This window comes from Vidua chalybeata, chromosome 15, assembly GCF_026979565.1.
Source record: "Vidua chalybeata isolate OUT-0048 chromosome 15, bVidCha1 merged haplotype, whole genome shotgun sequence".
Taxonomy (NCBI): Eukaryota; Metazoa; Chordata; class Aves; order Passeriformes; family Viduidae; genus Vidua; species Vidua chalybeata.
The window spans coordinates 6,722,598-6,748,971 of NC_071544.1; the positions used below are offsets into that span (position 1 = coordinate 6,722,598).

The following is a 26,374-nucleotide window of genomic DNA, read 5'->3' on the forward strand; positions in this document are numbered from 1 at the left end:
CATTTCTGTGTATGTGTATTTCATATAAGGGGAAAGAAGGGAGAAGAATAATACATTTTTTGTCAAGTTTTAATATTCATAGTTTTGTTGAGGTGTTGTATTGTTGTTGTTTCGCTTGTTAGTTTCTGATTATAATTTTCATTACCATGGTAATCTCAATACCTGTGTGGAGCATTGTATGGTCCCTTTGTAAAGCAGGAAAGATATTACCTGACCTTGTTCTGAACACACTGCCCAACAGAGCTGCTGTCAGCATTCCCTGCATTACTACTGATCTTTTATTGGCTGGCTTATCTCTCTTCTACACTTATAGATCTTGGGACTGTTTAGGAATGGAATGATTATTTTTCTTTAGACACAGACACTGATAGAATGACCCTTAGAAACAGTTGTCTGACAAAAGTACTGATTTCTTGGACTATCAAGTACAAGGAAGCTTCCCACCTATGCCTGCCACCTATAGTTTTGAGTTCCTCCCTGGATGCTTTATGGTGACAGTGTAGATGATCTTAGAGTTTTTTTCAAAGGTGGATGAAAGTGCCCTTGTTTTCCTCTAATTATTAATATGTAGCTGCCTAAAACTGATGCTGAGATAGCTGTAACTGTTTTTAGCTCTAATGGAGTACTACAGTGCTGAAAAGAACAGTTATTTGCTTCAACTTGCATGGTCTGTTAAAGGCATGTGAAGAGCAACCTTCTGTCTCAGTGATTCCATAGCTGTTGCTAGCTCCTTCGTGAGCAGAGCAGTCTCACATAAGTGCACTCACTCCCACGTGAGCTGTGCTTTTCTCCTTCTGGGCATGGGAAAGGCCACACAGGAGCAGGCTGCTCCCATTAGTAGGCATAGTTCAAGAAGGGTACCTGCCTCGTAGGATTTAATGTAGTTAGATTTTTCCATGAACTGAGCTCAATAAAAGGAATATATAAATTGCATGAAGTCACGTGTATCACAGAAACAAGTGATACATATATTACTATATTATTATACTATATTACTATATTATGTACAGCCATACACACATAACTTCTGCTTTTAAATTACCACAAATCTGACATACAAAAGCTCAGAATGAAAGGAAAAATATTTTCACTAGAAGCATCTGGGCCTGTGTTTAGGTTGACTTGTTTGAGAGTAACTCATTTATTGTCAACATTTTGCAAAATTTTCTAAAATCTGTTAAAACCATACTTTAAAATCATAACATATAAAGAGATTACCAGATTCCTAGAAGAAAGTGCTTCAGAGTTCACATCTGTGATTATTAAAAATATGATGTTCTTATTGTTGGTGTTTAGAACTACTTAGAACAATTTTCGATAAAAATATGATAAATATATTTTTTCAATTTAAGAAGTTCTTCTAGAAGAGCATATTGTGGAGTAGTATTTGAGAGGCAAACATGATTTTCATTCTCCTGCTATCAGTTTGCCTGAGGACAAGGCCTGCTCTGTGTGCAGATTCCAAATTGTTTCTGGTTTATAAGTATTTTGTCTTGCAGAAGTCAGGTGGAAACCTTCAGCATTGTGCAAATCAATCTTGTTCACAATCAGAGGTAGCAGCAGAAACATCCGCTGGTAAAAGTAGGTGTTGCAAAATTGTCTAAGGTGTGATTGGTGAGGAAATGAAATGGAAAAAAACCAAGCACTAATAGAACAGTTATTTATATGCTAAGAAAGGAGATGGTAAATGTGTTTGGGTGTTTTTAACCTCTTTAGCTTTCTAAGAGGATGTTATTGACATCAGGTAGAAAGTAAAAGTGTTGAAGGGAAGAAAAAGCCTTTAAAACCATTATCTCTTCAGCTACTAGAAGGGGAAAGAAAGGATTTTTTTTTTTAATCAGAAAAAAAATAAAGACACTGAAGTAGAAGGAATTAGGTCATTGTTAAAATAGTACATAAATCTAGAGTTTAAAAAAAATAGATGTTCAAGAAACTAAGAGTGAGAAACTATGAAAAACGGCAAACAATGAGATGATGTTCTAAAACTGTGCTTAATACCAAGAGTAAGGCCACAGACCTGCATGCAACAGGCCTGAAGGGAGGAACAGAGATAAAGAGGATGCTTGGTTTGAAGATCATGCCTCAAAAGAGACAGCTATGAATCATGAATAATTTATACCCAGTATTGCCATTTGAAGTCAAACAGATCAAGCTTAGGACATGAAAAAAATCTTTAAAGACTACAGATAATCATCTTGAAGCTTCAGTTAGCAGCCTCACAGATAGAGGTAGATCTTCTAGGTGTATGTAATCACCCTAGTCCAAATCCTTCAAGGTATTTAAATGGCTTGCTCTTTTCAACAGGAGACCTTTGAAGAACTATTTGTTTCTCAAAGAGACATATTCAGGATAAAAGTCCACAGCTACTATAAAATTGGTTCCCCTGGGAGTCCCCATTCCATGTCACAGTGTGTACTGCCATCCCATTGTATGTTTTCAGGCCCAGAAGTGCAACCTCTTAATATCTTCTTAATAGTGAGGTTACAAAAATGTGAATCCAATGGGTAATGTCTTTTTAAGATTTTTTTCTTTTAACATTTGAAAATATTATGTCCTGGAAGGCTTTTAAAAATGAAGTGGCAGTTGTGGATCCAAAGCACTGTGAGGCAGACAGAAGGATGCACTTGGAGTCCCACAGGCCCGTGGGGAGGGAGCTGGGGATTGAGCTGTGCCATGTAGGCTGGGCTGCACCCTTCACATGGCAATGGGATGTGATGGCCCTGGAAGCCACATCTCTGCGGGGTCTCCTATGTTATTTGTTTAGAAGTTTGGGAGCTGTGTTTGTAAGAGTGGTAAGGCTGCAACAAGTGACAGCCATCAGAAAAGGTTGATATGCTTTGACTAAAAGAGTCAAAGACTGAAAGAGTCTTTCAAAGCGTTTTGCATTTATCTTTCTACAGAGGTTGCCAGACTTTCAGGGTGGGGGGTGAGAGGCTGGCTGCAGAAATGATGCAGTGGTCGTTCACTCCCTCTGGGACAGTCATGATGTCACCTCAGATGCCATAAAGAGAGAAGGATACTCAAAGCCCAAGAGGCAAAGCAATAAAATTGCAAACATTAACTTCTCACACCCAACAAATATTTGCTTTGAAGTGGCTCATGAGTCTCCTGGAAGTGATGTAGGTATGGAAATGCCATCCAGTGTTCTTCAGGAAACAGAGATGCCCCCAGCAAATGCAGCAGTGCTCCTCCATGGTGCCATGCCCAGCAGCAGGGGCTGCTCCTGGCTCAGCTCTGCTGGCCACATTCCCTAGGAAACACTTTGCTGTTCGTGTGCACATACTGCAGGTGGGGGAGAAGGAGTAACCAAAAGAGCATTGGAAACACTGCTTTACTCTCTTTCACTCTACTGAATTCAGAGGCTAAATTTGTAACACGACTTTCACTTTTTAATGTATCAATGATAGTGGTGTTTTCAAATTGCATCCCAGCAGCTCCCAACCAGATCAATTTTAAACATTTTATTATTTCTAGAAGTTTAAAAGAAGATGACTGATGGTAGTTTTTGAAAAATACATGTTTTACTGATGTAGTTTCCTCCTTGTTTTTTGATCCTACCATCCTAAAAATGTGAACACATTTTTAAGCTAAATGAATGTTGGAAAACATGAATACAGGTATTACCAAAGTTCTTCAAGCAGCTCTCAACATGAAACAATTTATCTATTGTCCATTTGAATTACCTTGAGCTAGCAACCTTGATTTTGGAATACAATTCCACTATCATAGGAAATTTATCTCAAAGAAAGAGTTTGTATCTCCCAAGTTTATTTTTACAGAGTAAATGAATTAAATGTCATAATATTAATACTCATCATTGCCCTTTTCTAAAAAGCTAGTTTTTCCTTTAAATTTATTTTTATGTTGTATGGTAAGATGTTTTTCCCCATGAGTAGTCTCTGCAGCACTGCATTAAGATAGGCATACTAATGATTATAATACATTTATTTTTGATTTTGGCTTTTTACTCTTTGCACTATTCTCTAATAATAAATTCTTCTGATCAATTTTTTTACTTTTCTTGTCACCAGAGGTACATTTTTTTCTCTCAGAATGGAAGGATATCCAAAGGTTTTCCTATACTTATACTTGAAAGTATGCTAGTTTTTCTCTAAATATTGTCATAGAGTTGTTGACAATCCTTGCTTTTCAAAATAATGGAAGAAAGCTAATTAATTTTCTTCATTTTCAATAATATTTTTGCTTTTTCCAAGATGAAATCAAATAATAGAATTACTCAAGAATGCTTGTCCTTCGATCAAATCCTTAGCACTAGAGCAAACTGGAGTGACAGTATGCTGTCACGAGTGCCCTGGTTATTGCTCTTGCATTTGTATAACCAACATCAATAAATGCTGTTCCAAGATTCTGCTGTTTCACCTTAGGATTTTGTAGTGGGGACAGTCCACCAGCTCTGTTTCAGACCAGACATTTGCTACTGTAAAATAAGAGAGGAAATTTTGATGGCCTACAAGAATGTTTGAAAGCATTCCAACTTGTTTTCTTCTGGTTTTGCATAAGTATTACTGGGTAGCAGCAGAAAATAATCAAATCAATGCTTATTCTATGTTGAATGTGTGTTTTTCCATTTTGCATAGGTAGAGAAGTTAAGTAAGGTCAAATAATTGTTGCTCTTTGTGATTTGAACTGGTAGGGTGTGAACTCACTGTAGGACTTTTGGAGGAAGGCAGAGGAAGTGATGCGTTGGGGGGTATTTTTAACCTCTGCACTGAGAATGGAAGCACGTTTGTGTGATGGGTTGTTACCTACGACTTTACTTCCTCTTCAAAGTCAGGCTTTCAGATTAAAATAGAAGAAATTGAGCTCCAATCAACAAGAACACATTATTTGCATTTGTCAAAATTTTTCATAACTTTCTCAATTTTTGGAACAATAGACAAGAAAGAAAAAATAACAATTACTGACCAGTTTCATAAACATTTCTAGTCTCTAGCATTAAGATACACAAAGGGCATTAAATCTTGAAAAATATTTTCAAATTCTCCTATGTAGGGCATGATACAAGAAAGTATTATTACATAAATTTTATCCTGCAGCTCTTTAGCCTTAATTATGCAATCTTCTTGAAAGTAGCAAAGAACTCACTTAATAGACTGTATCACTTTTTGAGATAAGTGGCGTATTTTTAGCTTCTGTAATGTACATTGAAATGAGGGCAATTATGCCTTGTTTCAAAAGGCAATGTTAAAACACACATTATTTACAATTCAGAATTTGTTTTAAGCTAATGTTTGAGAAATATACAATGATGATGACAGCTATTTGAACACTACACCATGCTTAGTGTTAGGCTACTATATTCCTCTGTGAGAACGTGTTGTAGGATGGGATTTGGAATTGTAGGTAACATTTATCTAATAATGTAAGTAGGATATTTTGTGGTCACAAAGTACAGCAGAGAGTTTCAGTAGTTTGTACATCATGTACACATTTTCATTTAACACCTCATTGTATTATCTTTTTGCTTCTCCCATTTCATTTGATAAAAATAATTAACAATTAAAGCTCACTGTGAAGGTCTCTTCAAAGTTAGTAATGTTAACTTAGTTTTATTTCCTTTTTTTCATGTCTTTTTTTAACATATGGCAGAATTTGAGTATTATTAGCTCCCATGAATGCTGCCTGGCTTTTGCTACATGTGACACAGACTTGTATGTCTCATTTCCAACCAGCCTTTCAATTATATCTATTCAAATACAGTGACAACAAAACAGCATCTTAGCTAAGTAGGTTACTAAAAATGCAATGTAATGACAGGGGTTTGAGAAACTAGAAATTGCACTTGCAAAGTGAAGGGATTTAACTGTGTAAGAACAGCCTTAGAGGAATATGTTTATTATTTAGGACATATACGTGCCCCAGGCAAAACTAAACCTATTTCAAATGAACTATCCCTACTCTATACACATTATGAACACTAAGCTGTCCTCATCTTCACACATCCTAATGAATTAATTTTTCTCCACTGAGAAATGAGGAAGATGCTGAATTACTAAATCAGGCCAAGGGAAGAAAATGTCCAAGACATTATCTTATAATCATGGTACTACAAACATGTTTTTTTGACATAAAAAGGGTCTGGAAGTGAAACATCAGTACAGAAATTGACCATCAGTACTACACTGATCAGCTTACAGGCTACAGAGATTATCCAGTACTCTGCAGATGAAAGGATGAGATGCTCAGGAACCTTGTGATTTATCACAGGATAGCTTGAACTTTAGTTATTTGAACAGTGCACTAAAAATATTTATTTATACCAGTGATTTAAACATGGTCATTACCTATTGCAAAAAGGCTTAATACTCAGACTTATTTTAATTCTAAAGTAATTGTGACTGCACGTTGTTCTTTCAGTACAACATCACCTGGTCTGATCCTTTTGAGCCAAAGATTTCTCCCTGCAATTCACTATAATTAGATCTAGCTGCAACTGGCAAGAGTGACATTACAACGATTTTCTCTTGTGATGTTTCTCAAAGTCACACAGTGGTTGGAGTAGGATGATTTCATTGCCAAACAGGAATTGTAGGAGGGAGTTGGGATAATATGCTTTGCCTCAAGGAGTCACCAGGACTTATGAAAATATATTCATAGGGGCATAAGTGGCATCACAAGAATTTTATACTTGGTTATGTCCAGGAAGCGATTTAAGATATAGACTCACCCTCTTAACTTGCTGATTTTATAATAAAATTAGAAACATTCCAAATTCTGGTTTTTCTTTCTTTTTAATAATTCAAATATCCTAAAAGATCTAATTATTTTCTTGCTATTAAATGAACAAATATTATTTAAAGACTATGTTCTATCATATCTACATAAGTATATTTAATGCAAAACCAATCTTGCTTGTAACATCTGTGTTTTTGTAATTACCCAGCAATAAGCTCGGTGAAAATTCTTGTCAGATCCCACATTATCCCTTATTCTCTGGTTACTTGTATATTAATTCTTTTTATCCTTATCTGACCTTTCTGAAGCTCAGTTTAAGCTCTAGCAGGCCATGCTTTTAGATATGGAAAACCTTATGAAGGACAGACTCAGAATAAAACCTTGACCCTCAAGAATCTTTGTTCAATTGGGGAGTAATTACAGGGAGGATTTCAGGCCCCAACAACCCTTTTCCTCAGGACAGTCATGATTTTGTTTTGCTGAGGCAAGTCAGTTGCCATTGAGTCTACGAAAATCTGAGAGAAAAAAAAAGGCTGAATTAATGTCACTGAAATTGGAAGAAAGGCTTTAACCTCTCTCAAAAAATGAAAAGTAATCATCAAAGAGCCTTTCAACTCTTTATATGATTAGATAGAAGCAGGTGGATTTCAATGCCTGAATCTCTATAGATACAAACCTGAACAGAAAAGTCAGATTCTCTCAGTCTCTGAGATTTTTAAACCTATTGATTCCCTAGGAGTAGTGTTTGCTTTTTTCCTGCCTATTATACCAAAAAGATCTAACTTGTCAGTGTGAAAGAGATGGCAAAGTGAAGGAGTTTTGACTCGGGGTGCTTTTTGCACTACCTCCAAGGGTGATGTCCCTGCAGTGCCACGGCCAGATCTCCCTGCTCTCCATCCAGACCTTCCCCAGGAGTGCCACAGCAGCCAGCACGGTGATGGCAGTGACTGTGCCACTACCCCTGCCACAAACTGGCAGCATCATTTCTATTGTGGTCATAACTGAACACAGACCTGAAACCAGGCAAACCCTGGCTATTAATTATCTGGATTGCTTGGAGCCACTGGGTTTTTGTTGGATATGGCATTTGTGTTAAATTCCATGGCCTCAGCCTGTGCTGTAAGGATGGTTTTCCTATTGCTCTACTGCTACTGGATGGGTCCATAGTGATTTGAAAAGGAACTACAGAGCAGAGGATGAGCAGAGTGGCATTTGAATGACTAAAGAAGTGGGAAGGCAACTGTAGATTTTTAGCCAAGGGCTGAAGCAGCCAGGACAGAAGAGACCCAAATTCTGAGTCCTTCCCAGCCATTCCAGTCAGGCCTCTGTCCTTCTTGTCTGCTCTTCATTCTCTGGTGTCCGGGGAAGCCTTTGGTTTGTCCCTGTAGTCCTGTCTGTCTTTACAGGGATGATATAAGGATAAGTGGTACCGGGGAGTTCTGATTTTGCAGTTCTAAAAAAGTCCATATACATAGATCTTGGAAGTCTGCATGACCGGGAGGATTCAAAATGCCTGTTTACTGAATGAGTTTGTTTATTCAATCGTGCATTTTAATGTAAATTCTTACTTGCCACACAACTAACCAACTGGAAAAAATGTACAATATACAAAAGTCAGGGAATGAAGGGAATTGTATTTCAGTTTTACTCTTTGAAGAAACAATCCTGAAATATAGATTATTTTCAGTGAGCCAATTATTCAACAGTTAAACTTTAGTAAATGTTCATTAATTAATATGATTTGAATCATGATGGGCCAGCAGGAGAATGTGGATTATTTTAGGAAAAATTTGTTGTTCACATTTTAGAAATCTCTCTTACCCATTATTCTCCAAAAGAATTTGCAAGTGTAGTTATCTTAGACTGGTTTTTATCCCCTAAGAGCAAGATCAAACTGTTGTAAGCTGCCACCATAGCTGAATTCCTGCTCATAGAAGTGTCTGTAATGGTATTATATGAAAGTCAAATAATTTGACTCCTCCTGGGCTTTCTTTCAAATGATGATATTTGGATGTAGTAATATGGTGGTTCATGCAAGTTGAATAAGGGACAGTTTGAAAAAACAAGAATTTATAAGCAAAAATATTCCCTATTGACTCTCTTACTAGGATAGATGGCTATTCCTAATGGGAGTAAAATCTTAGGGTGTAACTATTAAGGGTTATCTTAAGGTTATTGGCTTAGAACTGAGCCTTTCCATTGAGGCAGCAAACATAAAAATAGGCCTTTTAGTTTATTGTGCCTGCCTTCTGCTTTAAATGTTTCACTGTCCTACAGAGACAGTATTCTTTTAACAAGCATGTTTAAAGAATAATTTAATATATCTTTTTCAAAAATAAGGATATTGAGATAAATACCTTCCCATACCATAAAGAGAACAATAACAACACACAGCACACTTTAATAGTCATCTGGGTTTTCTGACTTACAGCTTAGGTCATTATTTGCTCCTCTGTAAAGTGGATACAAACATGTTTAAATTCTGCCAAAAGCAAGATGCAGGTAGTAGTACCTTGTACCCATTCAGTAGATCAGCATCTTCAGACTGGAAATGTTTTGAGTTCTCAGACAGGTCTTCCTGGCAATGCCATATGCTACAGTCAAGCCATGCTAGAGCCTGAGGCTGTTCATGGGCTGGCAGGGATTTCTAGGTGCAGTGGAGATCTACTTATGCCCATTTTTAATGTCAGGACTATTTCCCAATGCAGATCTGCAAATCTGATTGTAGCTGTCATATTTTGTCTTAATAAAGAAACAGAAGATGACTCCTGGGGTTTTTTCACCATTATGAAACCTCTGGGGACTGCGTATCTGCCAACAGTTCAATTCATTAGGGTACAAAATTGAAATAAAGTATAAAAGCCTGAAAATACATCTTCTTCCGCAAAATAATAGCCCTGACCATATTTTCCAGATAAAACAGAAACCAGACCCAGATTTACTTATGTGGTTTAACAGATGCATAGCAAGAGGAATATTTAATTACCCATTCATCAATTCTGAACAATGCACTGTCTCTATTGCATAGTTCCCATTAGCTCTCTAAAGCACAGAAAAGGAAGAAAATAAAAGGTATTTATAAATATTGCCTGACCAGTCTTGTGGCTCCTGTGCAGCTTGTTGAATTGCTATTTATTAGTCTTCTAATGCCTTTGTATCTAATTAAAAATTCAGGACAGGCTCTGTAAATAAGCAGTAGACAATTTATGGCCTAAAAAAAGGAACTACCCAGTCATAGAAATGAACTGGGAATACTAGAAACTCCATCTGTCCTGAATAATTACACATTTACAAGTGGTTTCGCATAGTACAATATTTTATATGTTCAAAACAACTGGAATGGTGAGTAGAAGTGCTATTTATCATGGGGTTGTATGAAATTAATGGAAACCTATTGCTAGAATTTCAAGATTTAAGCTACTTCTTTCCTCTTGGTCTATGGTATGATTTCATAAACTCTCTGATTTTAGAGCTTCCACTATTTTCCTCTCTACCAGTGTTGATCATTGCTATGATTTAAAAACAGTATGATTGTTTCACTCCCTTGATTATCAATAACATTTTCTTCCAGACTAGTTCCATATTTCCAAGTATTTCTATAAGTTATGTTTTCTAAACTCCTTCCTTGTTATATTTCCTTGCACCATCATTTCTCAAAATATTGCACTTAAAAGTGATTTTTTTATTAATCAAGCAGAATGCAGCAACCATTTGGCGTAAATCTTTCCCAGAGCAACACAGTGAATATTTCTCCCAAGTTTACACACAATACTGAGTAACACATCCCAGGGGCAGGTTTTTGCCATAATACCACATTCTCTGTCCTTTGTGGACTACTGCAGTACAGCCCCCCAATTTTTTTTTTTTTTTTTTTTGCAAAACTATTTATGTTTTTATATTTGTGCAGTTGATTATTTCCTTCCTGCAATCTTTCCCTCTTAAGGTAATTAAAAATTTTGAAATGTCCTATTTTCCTGTTCCCAAAGTGCAACATGTCCTTCTCGATATGATCCATGCGTGCATTATATTTAACAAATCTTATACTTCCGTATCACTTGTTGCTTTCTTTGTAAGAATTAATCATTAGTTAATAAACTAATTTAAACTAATAAACTAATAGTTTGTTTTTGCAGTGTGCATCCAAATTTTGCAAGTTGCTGAATTTTTGTTTTAATATAGTTTTATTATATAGTTTATAATAAACTATATTATATATATACTATATAATATATATAGTATATATTTATATTTATAATAGTTTAATAAAGTTTTAATAAGCTAATGGTTTGTTTTAGCAGTGTGCGTCCAAATTTTGCAAGTTGCTGAATTTTTGTTCTCAAGACGTTTCCATCAGTTCATCCCTTTTTTATTGGAGAATCTCATTGCCTTACACTGTGAGCAAGAAGGTGACACACAAGAAATGCTACTTTCTTAATAAGATATGCACTCTTTGAGCAGTGATTATTCACATACATCAATAGTACAAAATATTTTAAATCCATCTCAGTCTCTAAGTGTGTGAAGCCAACTGTAATAGTTTATATAACACAGATGATATTAAGTCTCAATATGTGCTCTATTGGAAATAATCTAAACTAAACCAATGCTGTTTATACAAGGTAGATTTTAGTGAAAAAGCAAAAAAAAAAAAAAAAACCAGATAATGTATATGGACTATTTAGTTATTTTAATGAAATGTCCATAAGGCAGAAGGTTTATAGTTAACTTTTTTAAGAGTCCCCACTATTACTGGACTCTAAAATTGGATTCCATTTGCTAAGTTATTTCTTATTGCTTGGTCAGTGACTTTCTAAGAAAATTAAAGTTGCATGTAAATGTTCAGTTTGGAGTGAAACAAGCTGGTGATGCAGGATGACTTCAGATAAGAGAAACAGAGGGATGGTTTGTAATATTCCAGTTGGGTTTTTTCAGCTGTTGCTGGGATTTGCTGGGATTTGCTAACTAAGGGACAGAATTCTGACATCTGGCCCTTTGAGTTAATCTTGTATTTCTGCAGTGCGTGCAAAGGAAAAGCAGCAGATAAATTTATTAATTTCAGCAAGAGTCTTAGGAAGCTTACACTCAAACAAGCCTTGTCCTTCTCTGCCCACAACCCAGCCCACAGCTCTAATGTTCAGTTTTGACATGACAGAAAGAGTAGTGGAGTTTGTAATGGCCAAATCTCAGCCATCCTGGTTCTCTCTCCAGACACAAAGCAAGCGCAGCCCTCAACAGCAGGTGTTGGTTTCTGGGAGGTATGAAGCTGGAAACAATAATTTGTTTTCCAATTGGGTAGAGACACAGAAGGTTTACTCTAGCTTCAAATGCCTTAACACTAGCCCCAAGATCCTTTTGCTCTCTAACTGTTCAATTTTGTATTCTCTAACATCCCTTCTTTTGTTCCGGTTTCTCTGGGTTTTTTTCCACCTAAATTTAATTTTGGGGAAGAGTTTGTGGTAATATAGTATAGCCCTCTTTCCAACATCTCATTAATTTTTCCATTGCCTCCTCCACTGTACCTCAGATTCTATCTCTACCAGAGCATTGGCATTAGTTTGTACTGAAATTCTGCACTGAAAGTAATTGCATAAAGTGTCAAGATGATTTTAGCTGTATGGGTACTCAAACATTTAACTAGGGTACTCTGGCTGCACCTAGGTTGCTGTTAAACTTGGATATTTTTTTTTTGTCTTTACTGTTCATAGAACTTTTGAAAACATGCACGGGCTAAGAGTATAATTATAAGTAGAGTGTGGGTTTGGCTGAGGAATACTGGACTTAATGCAGTTGCCAGCATGATAATAAGTCACTTAAGGAAGCCATGAAGATCCTTTAGGCTCTGCTGGCTTTAAAAAAATATTTGTAGGAAATAGACCGGATTCATGTCAACTGCTATGTTGTTGGGTTTTTTTCCTGCCTTCTATTATTTAGATGCCACAGCTAGATCAAAATAAAATCTACTTTTGCATATCTATGGTTATAAAAACAAGAGGAGCAATGAAAATCAAACACAGGCAGCAGAGGAAATACATACACAGGAGATTTTCCAAATGTTTATACACAACAGGCCAGTGAAAGCAGCAGCAGCAGGCTGAGTAGCCTTCATGTGATTTTTAACTTAGGAATTGAGTGATAACTTTTCGCTGCTTTCATGGGCGTGCTAACTGCTAATTATTTTATCTTAATGCAAATAAAATGGACTGGTGTGTGTCATCATATTAAAAACTATGGATGTCAAATTATGGGAGTACTCCAGTGAGTACTAACAACTTGAATGAATATACAGTGAAAAAATAAAGGTTTTCTTTGCATGAGAAAGGGATTTTTTGCTCTTTTGTGTATTACTGTTTATTTCCCAGTATGCACCTCATTCACTTTAACAGAGCACTAGAGAATGTTTTTGAGTCACCAGTGTACTCAGGGCATAGGAAGCTTGTAGCATGTCCAGATTTTATTATTTTCTATCTCTGGTCAAAAATAAAAAGAGTTGACTAGAGAATGGCTCAAGCAGAAAATTAAAGAAAATAGCAAATAGAAGAAACTCAAATTAAGGCTGAAATATAGATAGTTTTCAATGTGGGCAGGACGAGACTGGAAGCACACTTGGGTGCAATGCTGCCATTTGTGCTGTCTGAGGGGAGATGCTTTTATTGCTGCTTATATTTTTGTTTTGAGAGCCCTGTGTAATGGTGGTTATTAGCAGCTGTGGCTCTCAAACATGCTGCTCTCCTGTCTTCTTTTGCACCTTTATGTTTGTTTTCCTGAGAAAATGAGAAAAGTTAACTGCTTTCTTCAGTACTTGACTAAATACCTTCCTTGGCTAAAATGGCAGAAGGCTCCATGAGGCATACATTGCTGCATTCTGGTTTTGCCCTGCTCATGAGACTGAACACATCATTGGTGCTTAATGTCCAGAAATGAAGGAGCTGGAACTTGAATTAATTCTCCATCTCTTTGCTTGTTCTCCTGTGTAATATACAGCAGGCTCCTCTCAAATCTAGTGTATCTCACTTTCCTTTTTGAATAAAACAGCCATGATGGCCTTTTAGAAATAAAATGGGTGGGGGTATTTCCGAAGTCAGAATAAACACAGATGTCTGAATTTAAATTAAGATACTTGCCAGAACTATAAAGTAAGGTAAAAATTGGAAGCAGCCAGAAAAATCCCCAACCTGCTTACATTTCATTGTTCTTTTTGAAAGTAAGAAATGAAAGACAAGAGATATCATGCATTCACAAGAATATTAATATGCAGTTCCTCTTTACATTCCTCCTCACTGGTTTTCTTTCCATCAAGAAATAAAACAATACATATGTCTAGAAAAATATATTTTTCTGTTTAGTTAGTAGGGTTAAAATTGTATTTTTATTAAACACTGAGTACTTCCTCATTTATCATTCTGAATTCCGTTGCTCGTTTCCAAGGAGATAGAAATATGAAGGAAGGCCATCTGAGACTCTGATTTGTAAGGCTGTTCTCTTTAATGAAAGTTGAATGTGCCTTATTTTAGGGAACAAAATAAACTTGGAACCTTTGTAGTAAAGAAGTTGGAACTTTGAGTTTCACTTCTGTGCAGGCTTACTTTCTGTGTCTGGTAGTGGGAAGGGGATTGTAAAATATTCAGTGCAGTGTCAGATCATCCTTTAGTGGCTCAGTTCTGCTGTTTTCTGCACTGAAGCAGTGTAATTTCCCTCACCCATCCACCCTTTGTAGTAGTGGCTTTTTCCTGAGAGTCAGAAGTTTTATATGGAGGATGAGAATGGACAAGAGACAACAACTGTTTTTTCTTGCTGTGAGAAATGCCAAAGCCTGGACAGTTCCATAGATATTGAAAAGGTTTTAATTGTTCAGCTGAGTGTAAATGCTAAGTTCTAACCAGAGCTATCTTTAATTCTGTTAATAAAATCCTAACTGGACCTAGAGGCAAAGCCTTCAGTTGTCTTACCTGAAGTAGTCTTCACCACCTCAGTTGTGTTTCTTAGTCCTGTGAAGGCGAACTGGTAAAGCCTCCAGGACCGGGTGTCCCCCACCTCCACCGAGCTGCGCTTCCACTGGTAAATGATCTCTTCTCTGGGGTAGCCATCTTATTGCAATGGAAAATACACAATGCTTGGTTTCATAGTCATTGCTAGGCTTTAGGGTGCTTTGGGGAGTAAAAATACTACTAGCTATTTCTGGAAAAAACTGGGGAGGCATATTGCAAGTAAATTATAGATATGTTTTTCTCAAGTTACTTACTAGTGCCTTTTACTTAATGCCACATTTTATTAATTATAAATTATAATAGCACTTGAGATAAATTTTTCAAAAATAGGTTTTCCACTTTTGTGGACCTAATAGGATGCAATTTTGCCCATCCTCCAGATGCATCTGCAGCTGGACTGGGAATTCACACCTTGATCTAAGCACAAAATGTCAAACTTTTGACTACAACCAGTGCAATAGTAAAACACCCATGCACAAAGAGAAAGTGGAAGGCAAGAACACCTTGATGCTGAAAGTAAAAATTTCTTGTTTTATGGTCAGATATAAGCATAAATTAATCACATAGGGTCCAGAATTTTTTATAGCAGTCCTTAATGATATTTGTGAACATATATGATACATGTACTGCAAAAAAAATCAAAATAAAAGTAAACCCCAGTGGAGTATGTCTAACAACCTTCACTGACTCTAAGTACGTAAAAATAAATTTATAATAAGAAGTTTAGTGTGGGTCAGAAAAAGGAATATTTTTAACCATGTTACTTACAGCTTGAAAATTCCAGTGGGCAGGAGTGGACATCCATTGGGAAGTTGTGTAACTGTAATTGGCACTCAGCATCAATTGTCAGCCTGAGAAGAAAGAGATCAGGATATATATATATATATATGTGTGTGTGTGTGTGTAAAGTATTGCTATCTATGTAATTACTGGAATATTCCAAGCATAGGAAGACATCATGGTCACTGATAAGCAATATTTCTTTTTTGGTTCCATGATCATCTACTTTCTGGACTGTGTAATGGAAGAAGGTATTAAAGTTCTGTTCCTGTGCATCTGAAATGGCAACATTACTCATGACTGACAAATCCATAGGTAGGTAGATATACAGGTCATCTCATGAGCAGTGACAAATCTTTGTGTCACAACATGCCATAAAGCATTAGGAAAATGTATTTTATGTGACAAATAATCTATTTCAGAAATGATGGATAGGAGTCCAAATTTAGACATCTGCATCCAAGACAGCCATCTAGACTCCCTTCACAGCTAGTGCAGAGGCACTCTGAGGATACACTTCCTCTCACTCTAAAATAAGACATTCAAATTTAATCAGAAGAAAAATGTACCAAAAGGTGTTTCTCACCACTGAATATTAGGAGAGTCTCCATGATAACTCAGGTAGTGTAGGTGCTAAGCTCAGGTAAAGACAATTACTTTCAGAAATCCCAGGTAAGATGAAATGTACCCTCTGGTGTGCCTGCTAAAAACTCCATTTTTCATTCACTCCCAACTCAGCCATAAGCTGCAGGATACTTGGACTTTGGAAGAGAGGGAAGAGGTGGGGTGAGAGATGGAAAAAGGAAAAGTGTGGGGTAAAATATTTTTTCCACGAGATGTCTCTAGGAAAGCTGTAGGTTTCTGGTCTTTGCTGATTCTGGGGTGTCTAAATGATGAGCCCTGGTTTGTCTCCAGGTTCCTGAGTGAAGGTATTATGGGCAAATGATGCTGAGTCTCATCCTGTGGGATGCAAAGGAATGCTGGGACCACCAAGTTAATGGAGTCCAAAGGCAACCTTTCTGCATTAGGGATTTAGGAAGAAATCTAATTTCCCTTCCTCTTTTCATTTTCATCATCTCTAGTACCACAGATACTTGATTTCCTGCTGGGCAGGGTGGTTCTTAAACCTGGGGGAGGTGACTGAGGAAAATAAACCAGCCCTTCTGGATCCCTCTTGAGGACAGAATCCCAGCAGTGTGATACTACCACATTTCATTTCTGGGTTAATCGTGGTTGAATCATTGGTGCTTGCTGTGACTCACCAGCACAACTAAATATACATTCATAGTAGATACCTGATTCCAAGTTCTACCAGATACATCTCTTTCTAGTGAGAGAAACCAAGGAATTTGAAGAGAAAGGTAATAAAACCCAAACAGACAGTAGTGTAGCCAAGTCCAAATTTAACATTTAGAAGGTTGATCTAGGCTCATCTTTATCAGACTAACTTTGATTTGCATTGGATTTCAACACCAACTCAATATTTCTTCCCTTCAGGTTAATGTCAAATGGCCTTTTTGGCTTTCCTTAGAGAAAATGAAATTAAAGCTAGGTATAAATACCTCAATGTGTACAAGACTCTGCCATCATTCCAGATCCTGAGCATCCTATTAGGAGTTGTTATCCAATGAGCATCAGCCTTCTTGGAATTTCGGAAAAATGTGTCTGGTATCCAAATCTTCCCAACCATGTTGCTGTTTAATCTGAGCACTTTTATAGTGCTGTTGAACTTCAGACGTCTGTCATACCACGTTTGGGCGAAAAATATATCAATTGTATATTCCTGTTGTGTTAACCAGAAATACTGATGAAAACTCAGCAGTCCACATAACTCCTGATATGCTTTCCTTAATTTCATATGAACAAACTGTGAGCTAGGTGATACTAGAACTGATAAAACCGATCTCTTTTGCTGAAGTTTTGAGGCATGTTTTACCAAACATTATTGTTTTAAAACAATTTATTATTTTACCATTGAGGGTAAAACTAAGGTGCAAGTGAGTGTTATATGCACCTATCTAATTCTGTGTCCCCACATCTCAGCCCACCCCTGCTCAGGTCAGAGAATAATTTATTTCCTTGGATCTAGAACAGGAAAAGCTTGAGCTGACTAATTGCCTGTGCCCCCTGGTTGATCTCAATAATGCTGAAGTCTTTGGTGAAGTTCTAGGCCTTTTACTTATTATCTCAGGGTGGCAAGAGTGGTAATATCACTCATGAATGGTTTTCCCAATTTTGTAGCAATCTGGAAGATTGGTTTTACCAGAGTTAAACTGTTGCAAAGCATTTGAAAGCAGAGCACATGAAAGTGTGAGGATATGTTAAAACAATTATTTTTGCATTTTCAGCATATAGCTCGGTTTTCTGACTTGTACAGATTTGTAGCTCATAGAGTCCTCTCATCCATAATTAAAATGAGATTTAAAAAATAATATAGGTATGCCACAACATTAAGAACTAATGGAAGCCTTGTAATGTCAAAATGATGGAGACTTTGTAACAAGGAAAGTGGGCAATCCTTTACCTACCATATTGATAGCGTTCACAGGGCCAATGCTATTCACGTACATGTCAGTGTGAATTATTGTCGGTTTAACTGCAAGAGAAACAAGAATCAGTAACCAATGAAGGTCAAAATCAACTATGTGAAAGTCAAGCACGAGCATGTTACTCTGGCATCTCCCCTCTGTGGTTGCCTCGCATTTAAATGTGCATAAAAAATAAATACAAATTTGCAACAACGTCTTCAGTTCAAAATTAGTTGGAGACACTTTGGACAGATTCTTGTATCATTTATTCTATCAAAACAAATTCCCTAATGCTATGAGAACAAATACTGAAACCATGTTGATAACTTAGAGAAGCTCGTCTGACTGAGAGGAGTCAGGTCACAGGTCACAGCAGAGCATCAAAACTATCAACAAAAGCAAGCTTATTTCTCTTATGATGCCTTGCATCACTTGTTTTACATTATAATGCCAAATGCAATGTGACTGCTGTGGCCTGCATAGGTGCCTGTAGATAAGTAATAATTTTGTGAGCCCAAAGCCAAAATACTTAAAGCTCTAAGGCAGAAATTAAGAATAGTTGTTACATTAATTTATTTTGAAATTACTCCATTTCAGCTTTATTCTTCTTATATATCTTGGCTACAGCATGATTGCTTTTATCCCAGATGATTTTAGGAATGCTTTACTTCTTTTCTGTTTCTAAAGTCTTGGTTTAAGTGAAGACAAATTCCTCTGCTAATTTACACTGTATACATACAATGAAGGTCAAAGACTCATGTTATCCTTCACTGTGAAAAGTTCCTTAGTTTATAAGTCTCTATAAACTTGTTAGCTTCCTTCATTAACCTTGCTGCTCTCTGCTTTACTCTGTCTACCTCATCCATAAAATCTGTGCCTATTTCTATAATCTTATTACTGCTGTATCCTCTCCTGCAGAGGTATTGTCTGTCTGCTCTGGGCTCTCATGGGCCTTCTCAAACTGACTTTCAGCAAGACAGGGAGATTTTTTCCTTCGAGTTACCTCAGTAATCAGTGGAGAGGAAGATCCCTCCACAAGGTGATTCAGTCAAATAAGACTTCCATTCTGAGTCCAGCCTTGGCTCTATCTACCTACATTGGCTGTGGGAATCATCTGGGCAGATTGGCTTTGCTTGACTGCAGTTATCTTTTGTGAGCCTCCTCCTCCTTGCCCTATTCTGTCATTCCTGCCCTGCTGGGCAAGTGAGGGCCCAGGCTGCATCAGTCTGTGCAGGGTTGCTGCTGTTGGAGGCTCTGTATCCATCACATCATACAAAGATTAGGCTGGATTAGCCTCTTTTTGGCCTTTCTTTCCAATGTATTATTTGTGATTCTCAGACAGAATCTCTTAGCTACAAAAGGAAGATAAAAACTTGTTTTTTCTTTCCCCAGAAGTTAAATTCTGAACATCATATGCAGGTAAATCATCACAAGCTGCCTGATTCAGCAAATTGTAACATTCTTATTAGATGTCTTAGGATAGGTTTAGCCATCTTAATTTATGTCAACTTCCAAAATCACAACTAATTTACATGCCTCTGATGTTTTTCTGCATTGCATTTTATTCTCGTAACTACTTTGAATGGATTCTGCTTCCTGAGTAATATGACATGAAAATTCTCTTCACTGCTTAATCAAAGTAGCCTAAAAGGAAAACCAACCTACCTCCTATGTCAGGTCTCAATTTGTTGTCATATCCTTCCAGCAAACCATTTAAAATAAGAGTCACATCGCTCTCATGGACTTTGGGAGTCAAAACCCAAGTCTTATTCGAAGTGTAATCTTCATAATCATCATCTCCCTTTTGTGTGGAACTATTAAAGAAACAAAAATGAAGAAAAGAAAAGCCTTGAAAAATACAAATTTGAAGGTAACTTCTTTGAAAGACAATATACACACATTTTAGATTTTAATGATACTGTAAACACATTTTAAAAATTTCCCATTTTCAAAATTAGACTCCCAGTAAAGATGCCAAGTATCAGTTGAGGTTACAGTTCACTTTTTCAGCATTTTGTTTTAGTATGGTTGAGATCACATTCTGTCTGTTCAGAAGATCATCAGTGCTTATCACCTCTGTCATGGCTATTTTTTCTCTCATTGACTCAGGTGGGACCTGTTATGAAACAAATCTGTCATTTAGCTTATGTAACTCTCCACCAAAATATCACTTAATATGTACACATTGTTGTTGCTTTACTTCTGTTGGAGAGAATGATTTGATGAAACACAATACTGACAAGACCAATAATTATATTTATTCAGACAAACTTCTCCTGCAGCTTTTCTCCACTTTGATGAACTTGAGTTTACTGTGCATTTGGAAAGTTGAGTACAAATTTTTGCCAAGGGTTTTCCTTTTCACTTTTGCTAACCACAACCCGCAGAGGATAAAAAGTCTGTCTGCTGGGGTTTTTCTGCTTCTCAGAACGATGACAGCAGATCTAATTCAACCTGTTTAGTGTAGTAAAAAAAGCAAGTTTGGAGTCAGAAATGTGTAGACTAGTCTTAATGGATGTTTGGTTTTCCCAAAATCAGTGCTTCCAGTTCTAGAGGAGAACATTGAAACTACTTTAGAATATGACATAATCAGATATTTTCATTTCAGAATGTTAGTGGTAATCAGCTGAACAGTGCTAGCCATGGTTTTTTGTATAATATGCCAGTGCCCTTCTTTCCTGCCCTGCTTCTGTGACAAAGTTTAAACCCTGCTGGCTAGATATGGAAAATCTTAATGATACTACAAATGTCTTGAGTTGGTGGATAGAGTGATAGGCTGAAAAGCAGAAAAATTAGTTATTTTCCAGTTGCAGCCGGAATCTGGAGTGGGAAAGAGCACAGAGAAGCAGGTTCTCACAGGGGCTGGATTTTCTGCATGGCACAGGAGATTGAAAGAGGCCCAGCTGGCCATGGCCATGGGTGCAGTAGGGAAGGGATGACTTGTCCCAGAGCCTGACAGAGTCATTTTGTTAACAGCGATCTCGCCCAGCTGAGGTCGTGCCCCCTCTTCCCTACACTGCTCTCCTGCTGCATCCAGCTTGTACCACCCAGAGTGCATGGCCCAAAGGCTTTCCCATGTTGGTGTCTGGGAGCTGTAAGCCAGCTGCACAAATACAATCTCGTTAGGAATGAGGCTTTGGGTTCTTTCTCCCCCTGGGCACAGCCTAACAGGGAAGAGCTGTAGCTCTTTCTGCCTCTCAGTGTAGGACGCTGCTTCCCAGGAGGTGCTGAAGGCACAGGGACATTTGAAGCAGCTCAAGATTGCATAGGGCTGTAGCAACTAGGAATGTGCAGCATGGAGAGAGAGCTAGTCTTGCTCTGAGTTGAGCTTGGGAGCTGCTAATGAATGTGATCTACACCTTTGTTGTGTGTGCTGGGTACCAGGCACCGACTGCAGCCTCCAGGCACCACCTCACCCACGCTGCCCCAGCCGTGGGTGTCTGGGAGCTTCCCAGGTCAAGAATTGGCAATGCAGCCTCTTCATTCTGGCTGCACAATCCTGGACCTGTCATGTTTTATTAGGAATCAAAAGCAAAGTTTTAATTGGCAATATGGTCCATAGTATTCTGTTGGTACTGACAAATAGGCCAATTTAATTAAATTGGGAGAATTTTTTTTTTTTTTTAATTTGGTTTTCTGGAGTTCAAAGATTTAATTGTAATTCAAAGAAACATAATTGAAGCCAAATTCTCTCTCCTGGAGGAAAGGAAATACTTCTAAATAAATCTTTGCAAACAGAAGGCACTAGATTATGTGTTTTCAAACTATGCAAAGTGAATGAAGAAAAATAACTTTATTGATAAAAAAACTTTTTCCTCTTTTATAACCAATTAAACAACCATTCTCTGAAAACAATATCTTTTTTTTCTGAATGGAAAAGAAAAATAAATCAAATGCATTCTTTTAGAAAGGCAACATGTTACTGAATATCAGTGGAATGAGAAAGCTTCAAAACTCAAACCAGCTAAGTAGCAGAGTCTGGTCCACTAGAACAGTGCAAGATTAGGAGTACATTTGTCTAGAAGTTTTCTCAGATCTAGAACAACCTAAACTGAACAACAGCCCACAGTAACTGAAACTACTATTCCTTCTTGGAAATTATTTGTATCACAGACACAGATGTTTGTTTGCTTGTCTCTCATCTCAAGCCATTTTGGTACTCCACATCTCCAAAACCAGCAAATACTTTATGAAATTGATAGGAGACAGAGGGAAACCACAGCCAATGCAGCGGGGGGAAATGCTACTGAATTCCAGCTTTTATGAGAATTCCACAAGGATCAGAAGGGAGCATGGATATGCAGTTGTCTCTCTGTGGAAACCTGCATTCCTGTCAGAAAAATCAGAGGTGCTTCTCTATCAAAATGAGCAGAGCTTTAGCCATGCAATGCCATTAATACAATGAAAATTATAAGGACAAAGCCCTTTTCATCTCCTTAAGACTTTCAGATCAGTCCTTCTGATTATATGGCTGAAATTTTGCAAATGCTTTTAATGCCCAACCCAAATTTGTTAAAGCCTAGATTATACCAAAATGCATATTGAAATCTATTTTTATTTTTCTGACTGCTAGAAATTTTCAAATCTAATAATATAGATATGAAGAGAAACACATATTTACCTATTTGAAGAGTAAACTTTAATTTTTTGAAGGTTCATCTTTCTGATACTGATACAAAATCTCACCATTTGAGATATTCTCACTGTGATATTAGTGCCACTGCAAGATGTCTGCAACACTGCTTTACATAAATCCATACATTTCCTTGCTAGAAAAGAGATTACTTAAGAGGGTCACAACCCAAGCTTGAAACTTCAAGCTGTATAGTAATTAAAGTTGAAGGCACTTTTGGAGATCATCTCATCCAATCCCTTCTCAGTTTGCCAGCTGAATCTGCATGTGGTGGCTCTGATGGTAATCACTTACAAATTTTTATATATGTATATATATATATATGTGTGTGTGTGTGTATGTGTGTAACCACAAGTGTTTAATATGCAGGGGGATATTTGTAAGTTTTATTTTATTTGAAATATATCTTCACAAAGTAGGAAGAGGGCATAAATTACTGTTGCTAATAAGCATTTATTAATTTAGATCTGATTTTCTTACTAATATATTCAAAGATCTATAAAATGGTATCTCACTCTACAATTATATAAAAATCTCATTCTGCCAATGAGATTTTTACCATGTCAGGGGCTAAACTAATGTTTTTTATCTTCCTTCCTAAAATAAACACATACTAATCCCAATCTTGCATTGAAGTTGTTATAACATTTGATTTATAACATTTATAAAGCTCTTTTGAGTGCTCATTGGTGAGGAGTAAGTTTAGCACAAACTGAGGTTGATGCAAACTAAGTGTTCAGGAGCTTATTCTTCAGATCTTTGCCAGTGCATTTGATCCATACATTTATTTGCAATACTCTCTGGGCAACATTTAATCATTTTTGGTGCAAATGTAATCCCTGTGGGCAGAGGTACTCACTGCAGGTGGAGCTAGGATCACCAACCAAGAGAAAAAGAATTAATGAAATTATGCTCACTTCCATTGTTACAGCTTCCTTTATGGGCCCCTTAGCACTAAAGGCATTATTTCTATACTGGAAATACATTAAAATTGTAGAAAAGGATATCTCTGCTGGGAAATCACTGATACATTAGGAAAACAATTTTTTTCCATCTTTATTGATCCTTCTTCAGAAGACATGGTCTTCTGAAACCTATTATTTAAATGTTTCATTAATGTGCTGATACACCATTCTCTTAGCAGACCAAAGCCATGGAAGGCCCCATTATGGTTTGGGAATCTTTTTTTTTTTTTTTTTTTTTTTTAATTAGATTCAGCATGATTTCTTTTATTTTGTGCTTTCATTTCCCTAGAAGTTAGTTTGATGCCCATGTAAAAATAATATTCACTTTAGTAAAACTTAACAAATAATTATGTTAATGGTATAGAACTGTCTTACATTATGCTTTCAAGCCTTTGGCTTAAATCTTTAGTTCAAAAATTAATATAAAGCATAGGTTACCCATTTCAAAACTACTGTGCTTTAGTTAATTGCTAACAAAGTCAACACTATAATTTTGGATGCTCTCTGCTGTCATCTCTGTATCAGAGACACTCTAATGTGATTTCCAGGAGAATCATATGTAATGCTTCTTGGAAAGCCACCACCGTGTGTTGGTAGATATAGGCTATGCATTATTTAGTATCATAGACAGCAGCAATAATTTTACAGTCTAAACTGGGGGACAGATTGGACACATCTTATTTAAGTAGTGAGCAATAACTCTCAAAGGATATCCCTTTGAAATAAGATATTATTTCCTAATCCACAAGAACATGATTTTCACAACTTATTACAAGGAGTAGAAGGGAAAGGATACTCTTCTCTGGCAAAAAAACCTTTCATGGCTGGTCAGTCTTTCAGCCTTCAGATATGAGGTCATTTAAACTCGTCAAAATCTCCGTAGTTGCAGTGACTTTAAATGAGTTATGCCAGTTTGTACCTGCTGTGGTTCTGTCCTCTAATTTTTCTGAATATACAAAATTAATTTTAACTATTACCAAGAATTTTGTTGTGAAACTTCACCTAAGAGTTAATTGCTAATATTGCCTTGTTGTTTACAAGGAGAATCAGAGTAGCCACTAAGAGCTTAAAAGGAAAGACCTATAGCAGTATTGAATGATGAAATAATTTAAATCTAATTTAAAATGTGAGTTATTTATCAAAAAATCTGGGCAACTTCATCTTTTATAAAAAGTAAGCTATAGAACTTTCAGCAAAGATTTAATAAACTACTTGAATATAAACTGAGTTTTCCATTGAAAACACTGATGTTTTCTACCTCTCAGGGAAGAAGTGAAACAAGGCTTGCCAGTTCACCTAGCAGTTTAACTAGCACTGTTTAATTTAATGAAGAGTCAAGTTCGATTCATTCTCTGATGTGCATAAAAAATTACCTTAATCTGTACCTCATACATTATTCATGATAGTAACAGGGTCAGTGGGAAGGCAAAATGCATTCCAGGTTCCCACTGTGGGTACAGAGATGCTGTGTGCAGATGTGACGTATGAGGATGTGGAAATAGCAGATGTGGAAGAGAATACAGTGTCTCTGGAAATCTAACCGTGTCTAAATTCTCCCTTGCTGACTCACATTTTAAGTAAAGGTATCTTGATTGAAGCAGAAAATGTTTTCACAAAGCTGCACCGTGGATTCTCTTGTCCTGTTTGTGTTTCTGTTCTGTCCATTTGTGTTTAAATCCCAAGGCTATGTACAGGACTGAGTTTCTGTTTTTGCCATAAAAATGGCACCTATTTTCTCTTTTACTACTAAATGTTCATCAGAAATACCCAAGTTCAATTTTATTAGGACTACAAATCATGTAATGCAAATATTAATCTCTTCCCAACTCTTTTCCCACATCAAAGATGGAAACTTGGATGCTTTTCTTAGAGAGGTGAAGATCCAGTCAGTTATCAGAAGCTTCATAACAGAAAATGAAGTTGAAAAATTTGGGCTAACAAATCACTGAGAAACTGTCTTGTAGTCCTACTTCCTTCACCTAGATTTGTGGTGCTGCTGCAACTACAATTCTGGATGAAGCTGTAATGTTCCAGAAGAACCTGAAATCCTGGATTCCCAGAGTTTTCAGTGAAGGTCACAAGGGTGTATCAGCTCTATTTTGGCCATTTGTTGTAGTCATGTAGTAAGGGACGCTGAGTTTACAGGAGGAAAGAAAATAATTTTGACCTCTGTTCAGTGGTTTGGGTGGGGTGGGTTTTAGGTAGGTCACCTGTGGAAGATAGTTTATTTCCTAGGCACTGCTTCTGCTGCAGCTATCTATCCATGTACTACTCAAATTATATAAGATAGTTAAAATCTTGGCATGAAATGATTATTTAAAACAAAGCAAAGCTAAATTTTTCTGTCATCCCTAAGTCACAGAGGGACTGAAGCACTTATGAAAATAATTATTAAAACAATATTACAGTTCTCATAAAGAAATAGGTACAGCTGAAACACTTAGATTATGGGACTGAGCATACAAGTCTCAAAATGTTTTTTTAAGAGCCAGAAATTACTAGAGGAGCACAGATGAATGCTCCCACCAATGACTTCTCAGTCATCTTTAGTGAACATGAAGGCCCCAAACTGCCAGCAATCAGTCATTTCTGAAAACTCTGCCTGCCCTGAGATTTAAAGGCTGTCTGGATTCCTGTGAACATTTACACTCTGTTCCCCTGAAGAGATGCTACGTGGCAGCACAGCACCTATGGATCATGCTGTGGATTTTACAAGCTTTCCTGCAGTCATTCAGCAACTCCCAGCAACCTCACAGGTGCTTGTCAGCCATTTTGAGTAAAGCAGTC

At 36.9% G+C, this 26,374-nt stretch overlaps 1 protein-coding gene across 2 annotated transcripts in view; it reads right to left on the minus strand.

Annotated features, from left to right (window-relative positions):
• Positions 1 to 26,374, minus strand: part of GABRG2 (gamma-aminobutyric acid type A receptor subunit gamma2) — a 64,854-nt gene that overhangs the window by 20,783 nt on the left and 17,697 nt on the right. For both annotated transcript variants that reach the window (XM_053956605.1, XM_053956606.1), the window contains exons 2-6: positions 19,655 to 19,803; positions 17,990 to 18,057; positions 17,024 to 17,244; positions 15,450 to 15,532; positions 14,643 to 14,780 (exon numbers count right to left, since the gene is read on the minus strand). In XM_053956605.1, the coding sequence (XP_053812580.1) occupies positions 14,643 to 14,780; positions 15,450 to 15,532; positions 17,024 to 17,244; positions 17,990 to 18,057; positions 19,655 to 19,803 (659 nt within the window). The remainder of the gene's footprint in view (positions 1 to 14,642; positions 14,781 to 15,449; positions 15,533 to 17,023; positions 17,245 to 17,989; positions 18,058 to 19,654; positions 19,804 to 26,374) is intronic.